At 61.1% G+C, this 14,165-nt stretch overlaps 2 protein-coding genes across 2 annotated transcripts; both read left to right on the top strand.

The window, feature by feature from the left end:
- The first annotated feature begins 107 nt into the window (after positions 1 to 107).
- Positions 108 to 10,922, top strand: GARIN5B (golgi associated RAB2 interactor family member 5B). The gene is given in 11 exon segments (XM_045379179.3): positions 108 to 2,390; positions 2,574 to 2,728; positions 2,803 to 3,061; positions 4,364 to 4,388; positions 4,549 to 4,619; positions 4,690 to 4,793; positions 4,888 to 4,940; positions 5,024 to 5,100; positions 5,844 to 7,531; positions 10,596 to 10,687; positions 10,843 to 10,922. Coding segments are annotated over 11 exon segments (2,754 nt in total). The 5' UTR covers positions 108 to 2,240.
- COX6B2 (cytochrome c oxidase subunit 6B2) lies at positions 10,471 to 12,474 on the top strand. The gene is made up of 5 exons (XM_005590399.4): positions 10,471 to 10,687; positions 10,843 to 11,277; positions 11,400 to 11,512; positions 12,106 to 12,206; positions 12,298 to 12,474. Exons 3-5 carry the CDS (start codon positions 11,401 to 11,403, stop codon positions 12,349 to 12,351), a joined length of 267 nt encoding a protein of 88 aa, XP_005590456.1. The 5' UTR covers positions 10,471 to 10,687; positions 10,843 to 11,277; position 11,400; the 3' UTR covers positions 12,352 to 12,474.
- Positions 12,475 to 14,165: the final 1,691 nt, after the last annotated feature.

Here is a 14,165-nt window from a genome sequence, read left to right as displayed (position 1 = left end):
GGGCTGGATGCTCGGGTAACTGGGGCAGGGCAGGTGGAGGTCCCGAGTGGGCGGGGCAGGGACTGGGAGACGGGTCAGTCACCCAGACAGCTCTGGGGAGGCAGAGTTTGAGCCTCGCCTGGGGCCGCACACTGCACAGGGCTCTTTGTTTTTTGAGATGGAGACTGGCTCTGTTGCCTAGGTTGGAGTGCAGTGGCGCAATCTAAGCTCACTGCAACCTCCACCTCCCAGGTTTAATCGATTCTCCTGCCTCAGCCTCCCGATTAGCTGGGATCACAGGCGTGCACCACCACGCCCGGCTAATTATTTATTTCTTTTGTATTTTCAGTAGAGACAAGGTTTCACCATGTTGACCAGGCTGGTTTCGAACTCCTGACCTCAGGTGATCCTCCTGCCTTGGCCTCCCAAAGTGCTGGGATTACAGGTGTGAGCCACCGCACCTGACCTATATAGGTCTTCAATAAATATTTAATGGAAGGTTCCAGAAGTCACCCTGCGATTAACGGTACCCGTATGTGACAAAGCTGCAAGGTCAAGATGGTTCATTATGGCTGTGTTGACCGTAGCAAATTGGAAACAATCCAGATATCCAACAGGTGAGGGTTAAGCAACATGGTGCATCGGTGGATGGAATGCCACCCGGCCACCCAGAGCAGGGACTAGCATTCAGGGAGGCTAAGGAGAGAGGCCTGCTTCGGATATAGAAATATAGCCTGACATTGGCCAGGCATGGTGGTCACGCCTGTAATCCTAGCACTCTGGGAGGACGAAGCAAGTGGATCACTGAAGTCCAATAGTTCGAGACCAGCCTGGGAGACGTGGCGAAACCCTGTCTCAAAAGAGAAAAAACGATGTCCTGACATGAAACAGCTACAAAACCACTGCATGATGCGATTCCAATTTTTGTGTTTTTCTTTCTATATATGGATTAAAAAAAAAAAAAAACCCTAAAGGGAAATAAGCCAAATGTTGACAAGGACTGTCTCCAGGTCAAAGGAGAGAGGTGGGATTGTGGGTGACTTTTGATGTTTATGATTGTCTGTATTTTACAGAATTTCTGCCATGACTGTGTATTTTGCATGACACATTTTAAAAATAATAAACACTATTTTTAGAAGAACAGAATAGCAGCCTCCTCCCCTCCAAAAATAAGCCCTCAGGAGGGGACAAAGTTGACCGCTGAGTGGGCCTCTCAGGGCTGTGCACTAAGTGTGGGCTTTTTACTTACACAAATCCCCCGGACCCTTGAATACGTCCTGTTTTACAGGCGAGGGAAACTGAGTCTCAGACAAGGAGTAGGGACTCTGTTGCACAAAGTCACACAGCTAGGGAGAGGTGGAAGTGGGATTCTGTGCCATGTCTGGCTCTTTCCCAAAGCTCTCTTTGCAACTTGGTGTTGAGGAACCCTTGCAACAGGCACACACATGAGATACGGAAAAACAGGTTCAGTAGGGATTTGGGTCTTACCCAGGGCCTGGAGAAGGGTCAATGGCAGAGTAGGGACGATAATTCAAACCCTTTACCTAATTTTCCCTTTACAATAACCCAGACAGACTTCCAGGGGCTCTGTGTTGTCACTAGTTTGGGTCTGCAGTTGGGGGTGCCCATCCTGGGCCCGGAGTTTTGATTCACCCATCTCAGCCCTCAAGACTCCAGGCTGGCCAGGTGCGGTGGCTCACGCCTGTAATCCCAGCACTTTGGGAGGCTGAGGCGGGTAGATCACTTAAGGTCGGGAGTTCAAGGCCAGCCTGACCAACATGGAGAAACCCTGTCTCTACTAAAAATACAATCCAGCTACTGGGAAGGCTGAGGCAGGAGAATCGCTTGAACCCAGGAGGCAGGGGCTGCGGTGAGCCGAGATCGCGCCATTGCACTCCGGCCTGGGCAACCAGAGTGAAACTCCCTCTCAAAAAACAAAAAAACAAACGCACAAAAAAACTCCAGGCTATATCCCTGGAGGAGAAGAGAGCCCACGGTCCCCGGAGAGTTCCCGGAAGAGGCCCCTGTGTGTCCGATGAGGTCACAAAGCCCCTCCACCAGAGGCTCCTCCCCCCGGCCCCTGCTGTCCACCCTGGCAGGGCCATGGCCGAGGCCCGAGTCTCCCAGCCTGGGGCATCTCCACGCTCTGTAACTCTGAGCTCCAGGCACCCGTGAAGCCCCAGGGGCCAAGGCTGGTGGGCCGGGGCTGGGAGGCCTGCACACCTGGGTTCTGGGTCCCTAAACCAGCACCCACCGCCACCATGATCTGGCTTCGAAACAGGAGGCGCCCTGAGCCGCTCCAGGGCACCCCGAAGTGGGTCCCTGTTCTGGGGGAGCTGCAAAAGACCCTCCAGAAGGGCGAATACCTGCCCTTCCGTGCACTGCCCATGTTCGAGAGTAACTTTGTTCAGGTCTCCAGCTCCCAGTGCCCTGGGGCTGAGAGGGGCAGAGGGGAAGCGAGGCCACCCGGGCTGGGGGATTTTGAGAGGGAATGGGATTTAGCCATCCCTGTGTAGGGGACGATCAGGAGGGAGGCTCAGGCCGCGGGTGCTGGAGGAAGGAGTGGTTCCAGCACCTCTCCCTGACTGCCCCAGGTGACCCATCAAGGGGGCCCAGTGTTCGTGAATCACAGAACCAACCGGCTGGCCATGGGCGTGGCTGCCTCCCTGCCAGGCCTGGTGTTGCCCGACATCTTGCTGATTGGCCAGCCTGCCGAGGATGGGGACTGCTCGGGCCTCGTGCTGACCAGGTGCCGCATACCCCAACCCCTTGGCCGCCCCCTCTGCCCTTCCTGCTCTAGACGCTCCCTTCTCCCTCTCCCAGGATGATCCCCCTGGACCTCGTCCACCTCTGCGTCCATGACCTCTCTGCCTGGCGCCTGAAGCTGCGCCTGGTCTCGGGCCGCCAGTACTACCTGGCCCTGGACGCCCCCGACAACGAGGCGGGCTTCCTGTTCCACTGTTGGATCCGCCTCATCAACCTGCTTCAGGAGCCACCTCCCACCTGGGCCCCCAGGACCATGTGCACGGCCCCCCTGGATGTGCCCCTGGCCAAAGCACCTGCCTCCACCTGGCACCTGCAGGTGGGACCCCAGCTCCACAGCCCAGGGCATGGCAGGCCCTAGGAACTCCCCGGCCAGATCCACAGGGGACTGGGACCAAGAGCCCAAAGTCTAGGTCCGGGGCCTGGACCCCTGAGTCAAGGGAGGAGGGGCTGGGTCTGGACACCTGAGTCGAGGGAGGAGGGGCTGGGGGCCTGGACTCCTGGGTCTCAGGGAGGAGGGGCTGGGGGCCTGGACTCCTGGTTCTGAGGGTGGCGGGTTGGCAGTCTGAACTCCTGGGTCTGAGGGAGAAGGGGCTGGGGTCCTGGACCCCTGAGTCGAGGGAGGAGGGGCTGGGGGTCTGGACTCCTGGGTCTGAGGGAAGAGGGGCTGGGGGACTTCTGGGTCTGAGGGAGGAGGGGCTGGGGCCTGGATCCCTGAATCGAGGGAGGAGGGGCTGGGTCTGGACCCCTGGGTCTGAGGGAGGAGGGGCTGGGTCTGGACCCCTGGGTCTGAGGGAGGAGGGGCTGGGTCTGGACCCCTGGGTCTGAGGGAGGAGGGGCTGGGTCTGGACCCCTGGGTCTGAGGGAGGAGGGGCTGGGGGCCTGGACTCCTGGTTCTGAGGGTGGCGGGTTGGCAGTCTGAACTCCTGGGTCTGAGGGAGAAGGGGCTGGGGTCCTGGACCCCTGAGTCGAGGGAGGAGGGGCTGGGGGCCTGGACTCCTGGTTCTGAGGGTGGCGGGTTGGCAGTCTGAACTCCTGGGTCTGAGGGAGGAGGGGCTGGGGTCCTGGACCCCTGAGTCGAGGGAGGAGGGGCTGGGGGTCTGGACTCCTGGGTCTGAGGGAGGAGGGGCTGGGGGTCTGGACTCCTGGGTCTGAGGGAAGAGGGGCTGGGGGACTCCTGGGTCTGAGGGAGGAGGGGCTGGGTCTGGATTCCTGGGTCTGAGGGAGGAGACACTGGGGGCCTGGACTCCTGGGTCTGAGGGAGGAGGGACTGGGATCTGGACTCCCGGGTCTGAGGGAGGAGCGGCTGGGTCTGGATTCCTGGGTCTGAGGGAGGAGGGGCTGGGTCTGGACTCCTGGGTCTGAGGGAGGAGGGGCTGGGTCTGGACCCCTGGGTCTGAGGGAGGAGGGGCTGGGGCCTGGATCCCTGAATCGAGGGAGGAGGGGCTGGGTCTGGACTCCTGGGTCTGAGGGAGGAGGGGCTGGGTCTGGACTCCTGGGTCTGAGGGAGGAGGAGCTGGATCGCAGGGTCCTGGGAGCAGGAGGGGGCCTAGACCTCTGGCTGGGTAGGTTATGCAGATGTGGAAGCCCAGGCCCCTCCTGCCTCCTTCTGTCTCCGCAGGACCAGCCCGTCAGCAGACATGCAGGTGAGCAGGCCCTGCTGTTCTCGGGTTCTCCCCCAGCAGGGACGGAGTTGCACCCTTTGGCTCTTCCCCCTCCCTCGGTCGGGGCCTGCACAAGCTCCTGGGGTAGGTCCTCGTGCCCTCCCCTGGGGTCCCTGATCCAGGATGTTTTCTCTCTTCCCAGTCAGGGTTGCTGAGCACAACTTTCCTTATAAGAAGCCTCCGGTGGCCACTCGGAGACAGAGGAAGGCCAAGGTGAGCTGGCGGGGCGGTGCGCGCCCTAGGGGCTGCCCCTGTCTAACCGTCCCTTCCTCACCCATGCCAGGCACTCAAGCGCAGTTTCAAGTCTCAGGCCGTGGGCGACTCTGTGCCCCTCATCTGGTCGCAGCTGGAGCATGCTGACGTCGGGAAGAAACCTGCAGAAAAGAAGTGGGCGTGGGGTCTTGTTGCCGGTGGGTGGGTGGGGGAAGGTGGGAGACCCCAGCCCAGATGCCACCAAAGTCCCACGGTATTGCTCCTGCAGGTCCCACCCAGACTTCCACCCCGACAGAACTCACACCCAAGTCCACTTTTCTGGTAAGATCAACCTACCCCACCCCCTGCCACACTGCGTGGCTCTGGTTCCCGCCCCAAAGGGCTCAGACTGCTCCCCCATCCAGAGAAGACCAGCATCACCATCTGGACCATCTTCAGCATCATTTCCAGCACGGCCAAGCAGACACAGTCCTCTCCAAAGGCCAGCCTTATACCCGGGGCGGGGCCCAGGCCCCAGAGCTGAGGGAGGAGGGGCTGGGGGCCCGGACTCCTGGGTCTGAGGGAGGAGGGGCTGAGGGCCTGGACTCCTGGGTCTGAGGGAGGAGGGGCTGGGGGTCTGGACTCCTGGGTCTGAGGGAGGAGGGGCTGGGGGCCTGGACTCCTGGGTCTGAGGGAGGAGGGGCTGGGGGCCTGGACTCCTGGGTCTGAGGGAGGAGGGGTGGGGGCTGGACTCCTGGGTCTGAGGGAGGAGGGGTGGGGGCTGGACTCCTGGGTCTGAGGGAGGAGGGGTGGGGGCTGGGCTCCTGGGTCTGAGGGAGGAGGGGTGGGGGCTGGACTCCTGGGTCTGAGGGAGGAGGGGCTGGGGGTCTGGGCTCCTGGGTCTGAGGGAGGAGGGGTGGGGGCTGGACTCCTGGGTCTGAGGGAGGAGGGGTGGGGGCTGGACTCCTGGGTCTGAGGGAGGAGGGGCCGGGGGGCTGGACTCCTGGGTCTGAGGGAGGAGGGGCTGGGGGTCTGGACTCCTGGGTCTGAGGGAGGAGGGGCTGGGGGTCTGGACCCCTGGGTCTGAGGGAGGAGGGGCTGGGGGTCTGGACCCCTGGGTCTGAGGGAGGAGGGGCTGGGGTCTGGACTCCTGGGTCTGAGGGAGGAGGGGCTGGGGTCTGCCCTCCCGGGTCTGGGGTCTCCAGCATCCTGACCATGCATCCTCTCCCCTCTGTCCATCTACAGGCCTGCACATCTGCATCTGAGGAGGCCACAGGCCAGGGACCTGTGGTTGAGAGCCCTTCGTACTGTGTCTCAGCTGACAGCCCTGATTGCTTCTTTCTGGGCTCCGGCAGCTCCCTGGACCCGTGCCTGTGGCATCAGGACATGGAAGACCTCATGGATTCTGAGAGCAGCACTTTGTCATCTGCTGCCTCCGGCCTGGCTCCCTATCCCCCGGCTGCCCGCCTCTCCACACCCTACTCTTCCATCCCCAGGGGCAGGGAAAAGGCCAGGTCTATGGGCTCCCACCAGGGGCGGGGGCCACCACCCTGCCAGACGGGCCCTGTCACATCTCGCAAGGCACCATTCCTCGTTGACCAGTCCCAGAAGCTCCCAGCTGTACCTGCTTCCTCGTGGACGCCCCCACCTGGATTGGCTCCTCCCCAGAAGGTCTCAGCTGCATCAGCTCCTCCCTGGAAGGCCCCAGCTGTACCTGCCCCACCCCAGAAGACCCCACCCCCATCTCAGAAGGCCCCATCTGTACCTACCATTCCCCAGAAGGCTGTGTCCCCCACTGCTCCGAAGAGGAAATCTCTGCTTCTCCCTGCCCCGTCCCAAAAGGCTCTGCAGACCTCACCTCCCCAGTACCAGATGGCACCGGGCTCGCCTGCCTCACGGGGGAGGCTCCCTGGCGACGTGCTGCCAACAGGAATCCCTGGAAGAGCTGCGCTGGAGAGAAGCCCGTCTGGAGGGAGACCGGAGCCAGCGGTGACGGTGCCAGCGGTGACGGTGGGCACCCAGGAGACAGACGTGGTGATGACGACTCAGGTCAAGTCCCTGGAGTCGCCCTTCACCGTGACCAAGAAGGAGTCCAAGGACATCCTGGTTAGCAAAACCCAGGAGGTGACCCTGGAGGCCTTCGGGGGCCAGGGGAAGTTGGAGGACCGGGCCCACTTGGCGAAGCTTGAAGAGAGGTCCCTGGACCCGCCTGGCGCGAGATCCAAGGAGCTGGAGCAGCGGAAGAGATGGGTCGAGACAAAGGAGCTGGCCGTCGAGGGCCCCTCCCAGGAGCTCAGCAGACCCTTCTCTGTGGAAACGCTTACCCTCGCCAAGCTCACGATCCTGGCCAACTCCAAAGAGCAGCGCGTGAAACCCTCTCTGGTCTCACTTCCCTCCTGGCTCTTGGCGACTTCGCAGGCGTCTGCCACGTCAGTGATGGCTTCAATGCCCTTCCACCCAGGCCAGCTGTCCTCACCGGAGGGGAAGCCAGTGGTGGTCAGAGAACAGCCAGAGTCGCACACTTGGGTGAAGGAGGGCAAGCGGCAATGGGGCGAGAGTAAAGGGTCACCCTGGGACCCCGAGGGGCCGCCCAAGGTGCCCCTTCGCTCCAAGCCCACCTCTGCCAGTCCCAAGAGGGAAGGAATCTCCCAGGCGCCTATCCCCCTGCCCGCCTCACGGTGGGAGGGCTTACCGCCATCCCCCCTCTCAGAGACCCCCATCTCAAAGACTGAGGCCACAGCCAAGGCGTCCCAGCAGCCCAAGAGACTGTCGCAGGAGCCCGTGAAGATGCCAGCCCAGCACCCCCTGGCCACTGTGGGGTCGTCTTCAGAAATTCTTTTGCCCATGCTCTTAGAACTTGAAACTGTGAGGAACACGGCCACCAAGGCAGAGGAAATACAGGAGGAATCGGGTGTCTTTAACCTTCCACCCAGGTAGCAGGAGTTAGCAGCTAGCATGTACTGTGAGCTCTGCTGTTTATGAGATAGAGATGATCACTCCCTCCTTTCCTGTTTTTTTTTTTTGTTTGTTTGTTTTTTGTTTTTTGACAGGGTCTCACTCTGTCACCCAGGCTGGAGTGCAGTGGTATGATCTTGGCTCACTGCAACCTCCACCTCCTGGCATCCTGCGTAGCTGGGATTACAGGCGTGTGTCACCATGCCCGGCTAATTTTTGTATTTTTAGTAGAGACGGGGTTTCACCATGTTGGCCAGGCTGGTCTTGAACCTGACCTCAAGTGATCTGCCCGCCTTGGCCTCCCAAAGTGCTGGGATTACAGGCGTGAGCCACCACGCTCGGCCCCCTTTCACTCTGATACATAGTGAGTGCCGACTCTGTGCCAGGCATTGTTCTAGGCAGTGGGGATACAGCGTCTGACCATGGGGCTGGTGGTGGTGGGATGTGCTCCTGGCTTCTAGCAGGTAGAGATCAGGGATGCTGCTCAGCATCCTATAGTGCACAGGACAGCCCCCACCACAGCCCAGGTGGTCTAGGGAGGCCTCATTGAGCTGGAGTGGTTTGTGTGAAGACTTGGAGGAGAGGACGGAGGAAGCCATGAGGCCATCTGCAGGGAAAGCATGCCAGCAGAAGGAATGGCCACTGCAAAGTCCCTGGGGCAGGAGTGTTTGTAATGTGCTGGACCACGGGGATCCCAGGGTGGAAACTCGGTCAGAGGCGCAGCAGGGGGACGCCCATCACGGAGGACTTTGCAGACAATTTTAGGAACTCTGGCTTTGACTCTGAGCGAGCTGGAGGGTTTGGAGCAGAATAATGGGGACTGATTTATGTGTGAAGAGGCTGCCTCTGGCTGGGGCGTGGAGGATGTAGAGGGGGCAAGAGTGGGTGCCTGGAGGACAGGGTGGAGGCGGCTGCAGGAACCCAGGTAGGAGATGATGGTGGCTTGCACAAGACGGGAGGTGATGGAGGTGTGGAGAAGCGGGGGACTCTGGAGATGCTTTGAAGAGTGAGCCAATAGATTGCTTCACGGATCGGGGCTTGTGATGTGAGAGAAAGGCTGACTTGAAGACGGCTGGGAGGATGTGGGTTCGAGATGCCCGGAGCGGGCGGCGGCAGTGCAGGGGAGTAGGTTCTGGGAGGCGCGCAGGAACGCCTCTCTTTCGGACACCTTGATTCTGAGGTGTCAGGGAAGATGCAGGGTAAGCAGTTGGACACGAGTCTGGAGCTCAGGGGAAGCAATTTGGGGAGTCACTGGTGCACAGACAGGTTAGCTCAGGCTGTGAGATTGGAGGAATTCACCGGCGAGTGAGTGGAGATGGAGAAAAGTCTGAGGTGTTTGGGCAAAGAGGAGCCAGAGTCAGCGAGAGCAGAGCAGCCAGAGACGGGGGCATCTCAGCACCATGTGGAGACGGCGACAAGGCGGGGAGGGAACGTCGGTGTCAAACGCTGTGGTCAGGTGAAGGAAGCGGGGCCTGGGGTCACACCTCTGGATTTACCAGTGTGGAAGTGATGTGGGGGTTGGGGTTGAAGTCCTGATGGGAGCAGTCAGGAGAGCGTGGAGAGAGGGGTGTCTCCAGGCTGCAACACCTCAGAAACACCATGCCAAATGAAAGGGGCCAGGCCGGGCGCGGTGGCTCACGCCTGTAATCCCAGCACTTTGGGAGGCCGAGGCGGGCGGATCACAAGGTCAGGAGATCGAGACTACGGTGAAACCCCGTCTCTACTAAAAATACAAAAAATTAGCCGGGCGCGGTTGTGGGCGCCTGTAGTCCCAGCTACTCGGGAGGCTGAGGCAGGAGAATGGCGTGAACCCGGGAGGCGGAGCTTGCAGTGAGCCGAGATCGCGCCACTGCTCTCCAGCCGGGGCGACAGAGCGAGACTCCGTCTCAAAAAAAAAAAAAAAAGAAAAAAAGAAAGGGGCCAGACACAAAAGGCCACAGAGACCCCATTTCCATGAAATCCCCAGAACAGGCCAACCCATAGAGACAGAAAGTGAATGGTTGGAGGCCAGGGGCCTGGTGTGGAGGAAAGGGAGTGGTTGGAGGTGAGCTCTATCGCCAGGCTAGAGTGCAGTCTCTAGAGACAGAGTCTCTTGCTCTCTCTCCCAGGCTAGAGTGCAGTGGTGTGATCATGGCTCACGGCAGCCTCAATCTTCCTGGGCTCAAGTGATCCTCCTGTCTCAGCCTCCAAAAGCCCAGCCAAGTTTTTGATTTTTTGTAGAAAAGAGGTCTCAGGCTGGACGTGGTGGCTCACGCCTGTAATCCCAGCACTTTAGGAGGCCGAGGCGGGCGGATCACAAGGTCAGGAGATAGAGAGCATCCTGGCTAACACGGTGAAACCCCGTCTCTACTAAAAATACAAAATATTCGCCGGGCGTGGTGGCGGACGCCTGTAGTCCCAGCTACTGGGGAGGCTGAGGTAGGAGAATGGCGTAAACCCTGGAGGCGGAGCTTGCAGTGAGCGGAGATGGTGCCACTGTACTCCAGACTGGGAGAGAGAGTGAGACTCAGTCTCAAACAAAACAAAACAAAACAAAACAAAACAAAACCGAGGTCTCACATGTTGCCCAGGCTGAAGTGCAGTGATGCCATCACAGCTCACTGCAGCCTCAACCTACCCAGGCTCAGGTGATTCTCCTGCCTCAGCCTCCTGAGTAGCTGGAACCACGGGCATGCGTCAACGCGCCTGGCTAACTTTGGTATTTTTTGTAGAGATGGGGTTTCACCATGTTGTCCAGGCTAGTCTCAAACTCCTGGGCTCAAGCAATCCTCCCGCCTCCGCCCCACATACTGCTAGGATTACAGGGATGAGCCACCGCACCTGGCCGGGATTCTTAATTCGTACATTTGGCTGCCAGTGTGACCAATCCTGAGTCAGGCCTGATATTAACCAGGCAGGAGGGAGAGAAGCTTAGCAAGGTTCTAGAGGTGAAACCACCTGCCCAGATTCCTAAGCCGGGTATCTGCAGCTCTTAAAGCCCTGGGTACCCCTCTCTCCCTACCCTGTCCCCCAAAGTTCTCTCTGCTTGCTTTCTCCCTGCAGCCTGCAGCACTCCCAGCACTTTGAGTAGCTGGATGCGGGGGGTGGGGCTCAACCCCAGTCGGAAACTGTCCGGAGGAGCCCAGCGCTGCCAGGTACCCTTTAAGACCCTGGAGGTGGCGGGGGAGAGGGGACCGAGAGGAGGAGGAGTGGGGAGGGCTGGGGGGAGGGCAGAGGGGAGGAACGGGGCGGGGAAGGGGGGTCCCAGGAGCCCTGACCCCACCGCCACTCTTTCCTCTTAACTCCACAGGCCCCCAGGGTTCTGTGCGCACCGACTGTAAGAAGCGGAATGTTGAAAGGCCGCTTGGGGGGATTCGCCCCGTCCGGTAGATACCAGAACTATCGAGATGCCTTTATATATTGGGGGGCGGGGGCGGGGCGAGCCCGTGGAGCCGCCCAACTTCGCAGAGATTAAAGCTTGAGTCTGAGACTCAGCAGGTCGCACCTCAGTGCCTGCGCGCGCGGGTCCCCGAGGGGGCGTCAGGGAGCGAGGGGTGGGTGGGGGCGCCCCTACCAGCCCCGCGGCGCACGACTGCTCCCATTGGCTGGGGCTCGGGCGTCCGAGCCAATCTGGCCGCGGGTGCGTTTCTCCTGAGCCTGGGGGCAACGCACCCCGCGGACTCAGAAGCCAGCGGCACCCGGGGACCGTCCTACAGCAGATCCAGTGGCCGCCGACGTCAGGCTGGTGAGGGCACGACGGGTGGGGTTGAGGGGCGGGGGTCCGGATGGGGGGACGGGTCGGAGCGAGGGCGCCCCCTCGGCCCCACGGAGTCCCCGTCCCGTCCCGCAGAAGTTGCCTCCTTCTAGGATGTTGGATGTGGAAGCCCAGGAGCCCCCCAAGGGGAAATGGTCGACGCCGCCCTTTGACCCGCGCTTCCCCAACCAGAACCAGACCCGTAACTGCTACCAGAACTTCCTGGGTGAGACCTGCTCAGCCAGGTTATGGGGGGAGCAGGGTGTGACGGGGGAAGGCAGGGAGGGCCACTCCCACCCGAAGTCCCGTGGAGACCGTTAGGGTGGGAGGCAGGGCGGGCCTGGGTTGGTGGGGGCGGGGCTGAGCTGGGAGGGGCGGGGAGAGGTTGGTAGGGGCGGGGCCGGGCCGAAAAAAGGCGAAGCTGAGCCGGGAGGGGCGGGGCGAGGTTGATAGGGGCGGGGCAGGGCCGAGAAAAGGCGGGGCTGAGCCGGGAGGGGCGGGGCGGGGCGAGGTTGATAGGGGCGGGGCCGGGCCGAGAAAAGGCGGGGCTGAGCCGGGAGGGGCGGGGCGGGGCGAGGTTGGTAGGCGCACGGCCTGATTTGGAAGGTGTGGGGCGAGGTAGGTAGGGGCAGGGTCTGGCTAGGAGGAGCAGTGTGAGGGAGGCAGGGGTTGGGGCATGGCTGGGAGGGGCGGGATGGAGGCCTCGGGGGTAGAGGGAGGCGGGGCGAAGCAGGGAAGAACTGGGAGGGACCGAGTAGTGGAAGGGCGGATCCTGTCCTGGAATGGGCGTGGCTTGTCGCGTGACCCCGCCCCCCACAGACTACCACCGCTGCCTCAAGATCAGGACCCGCCGTGGGAAGAGCACGCAGCCCTGCGAGTACTATTACCGCGTGTACCACTCGCTGTGCCCCACCAGCTGGGTGAGTCGGCAGAGGGGGCGCCGGGCCAGGCGTGGGGAGGGCTCGGCTGAGGCTGAGCCGGCGTCCCGCTCCCTGCCTTTCTGCTTCCCAGGTGGAGAGCTGGAATGAGCAGATCAAGAACGGGACTTTCGCCGGCAAAATCTGACTGCCCCGGCGCGGCCTCCTCTGAAGATGCAGTGACCCTGCATCTTTTTGTCTTGCGGAGGCCCGGCCTCGGTTATCCACCCCTACCTCCCAGTGTCTAAGCCACGAATAATGTTATGCTGTTGCTGATGTTCCTTCTTCATGCCCAGCCAGCGGTGCGTCGTGGTGGTGGTGGGGATCCTCCCTGTGCCTGTGTCCGGGCTAACACTGCTTTTTCTAATAAGGGGCAGGTGAAGGACTGCTGCTCCATCAGGCAGAGGCGGCAGTCAGGGCCCTAAGATAGGAAGCCGAGTGCCTCCCGTCCTTCTCCCTCTCCATTCCAGCAGGTAGATGCCTCATGTTGACAGCTGTGAGCCAGCTCAGGGTCCCCAGTTCTCAACACTGTCCCACCTAGATGGCTCCAAGGTGTTCCTGCCTCTCAATCACCACACCTACCTCTCACCTCAGTCTTTCCCCTACTCCCTTCCTGCCTGCACCATCTCCCCAGGCTCCTTCCCCATCCCACCCCGATCCATCCCATCTGGGGTCCTGAGGGGTCTTCTTTGTACCACCCAAAGCTGACTCCATCCCTCCCTCCCCCACTCTCTCTGGACTCTCCACCACTCCCTTCCCACCTGGCTCATTCCCCTCCCAGAACATCGAGAGCCCCATCACGGGAGCCAGCTTATTCCCAACAGAGTCCCCTGGTGTCCACCCTTTTGGCACCCACACCCACAGCCAGGAGTAGCAGCCTGCTCGGTTCTCCAGTGCATCAGGCTCACCCCGCACCCCCACCCCGCAGAGGCCGCTGTCGGTCTCTCCTACCATACATATCGCCGCAATTTCTCCCGTGACCCCCGCCAGACTGCCAGCACCCAGAGGACGCTCAGAGCTCCCTCGGAATCATTCTCTACTCCTTCCCCATCCTGGCACAGATCCCTAGGGTTCTAGCCTGGTCCTGCGGAGGGAGCCGTGAGACCAGTCAGCCTGGGGTGCTGGTTTTCCCAACTGGTGCTCCCTGAACTATCAGCCTCCCAAAGGGGCTCTTAGGAGGGGGAAGTCCCAACCTCTGACTGAAGCGGTCCTCTGAGGCCCCGTTCAACCCCAGGGTTCAAAGGTGACTACAACTAATCATGACAACTTGCAGGGTGACCCTAGACAAGCTTCTTGACCTGTGTGAACCCAAGGTTCCCCAAGGCAAGCTAAGATGGCTCAGGGCCCCATTATCAGAGGAGGTGGAGCTGGGTGAGCTCAGAGGACTGACTCCATCCTGCTCCCTGCTCCATGATGACCTGTCCATCACCTGCCCTCCACGCTGCCCAGGACACACCCTAGACGGGCCATCTCCCAGGATGACGCCACCTCTGAGATCTTGGCCTCCTGACTCCGTCTCTGACCACAACCCGAGAATGGGGTGAGGGTACAGGGTGTGGACTCAGCTACAGGAGGGCTTCCTGTTCATGCAACGTCCCCAGAGCCTTGCCGCAGGCACAGAGGCGCTGGTAGAACCACGGGGGCAGGACCCCTCTCTGAGTCACAGAATGGAGCTAAGTTGGTGAGGTCACCCAGGTAACATCCCAAGCACAGGGCACCACACCTGTGCAGCCACAACTGCCTCGTGACCTCCCCAGAGCCGTGTCTAGAACCCATTTTTGCGCTGTTGGCCAGCCTTCCTTCTTCCTCCCCCTCCCATCTTCTCTTCACTGCTTCCAGACCTCAGCACATTCTCACACTCCCGACCCCTTCTGCAGCTGCCACTGCCCCACTGATGCCTGAGCCAGGGGCAGGGGCAGACCTGCCCGGCCTGGCCTACAGCCTGGTGGACCATCACATGTG

This window comes from Macaca fascicularis, chromosome 19, assembly GCF_037993035.2.
Source record: "Macaca fascicularis isolate 582-1 chromosome 19, T2T-MFA8v1.1".
Taxonomy (NCBI): Eukaryota; Metazoa; Chordata; class Mammalia; order Primates; family Cercopithecidae; genus Macaca; species Macaca fascicularis.
This window is presented reverse-complemented; position numbering and strand designations above follow the sequence as displayed.

Bases quoted from the DNA above. Each gene is read 5' to 3' on its own strand.
- COX6B2 (XM_005590399.4), top strand. From the start codon at position 11,401: ATGTTGGATGTGGAAGCCCAGGAGCCCCCCAAGGGGAAATGGTCGACG. The intron at 11,513-12,105 runs GTGAGACCTGCT...CGCCCCCCACAG, and splicing joins CTGCTACCAGAACTTCCTGG to ACTACCACCGCTGCCTCAAG. The intron at 12,207-12,297 runs GTGAGTCGGCAG...TCTGCTTCCCAG, and splicing joins CGCTGTGCCCCACCAGCTGG to GTGGAGAGCTGGAATGAGCA.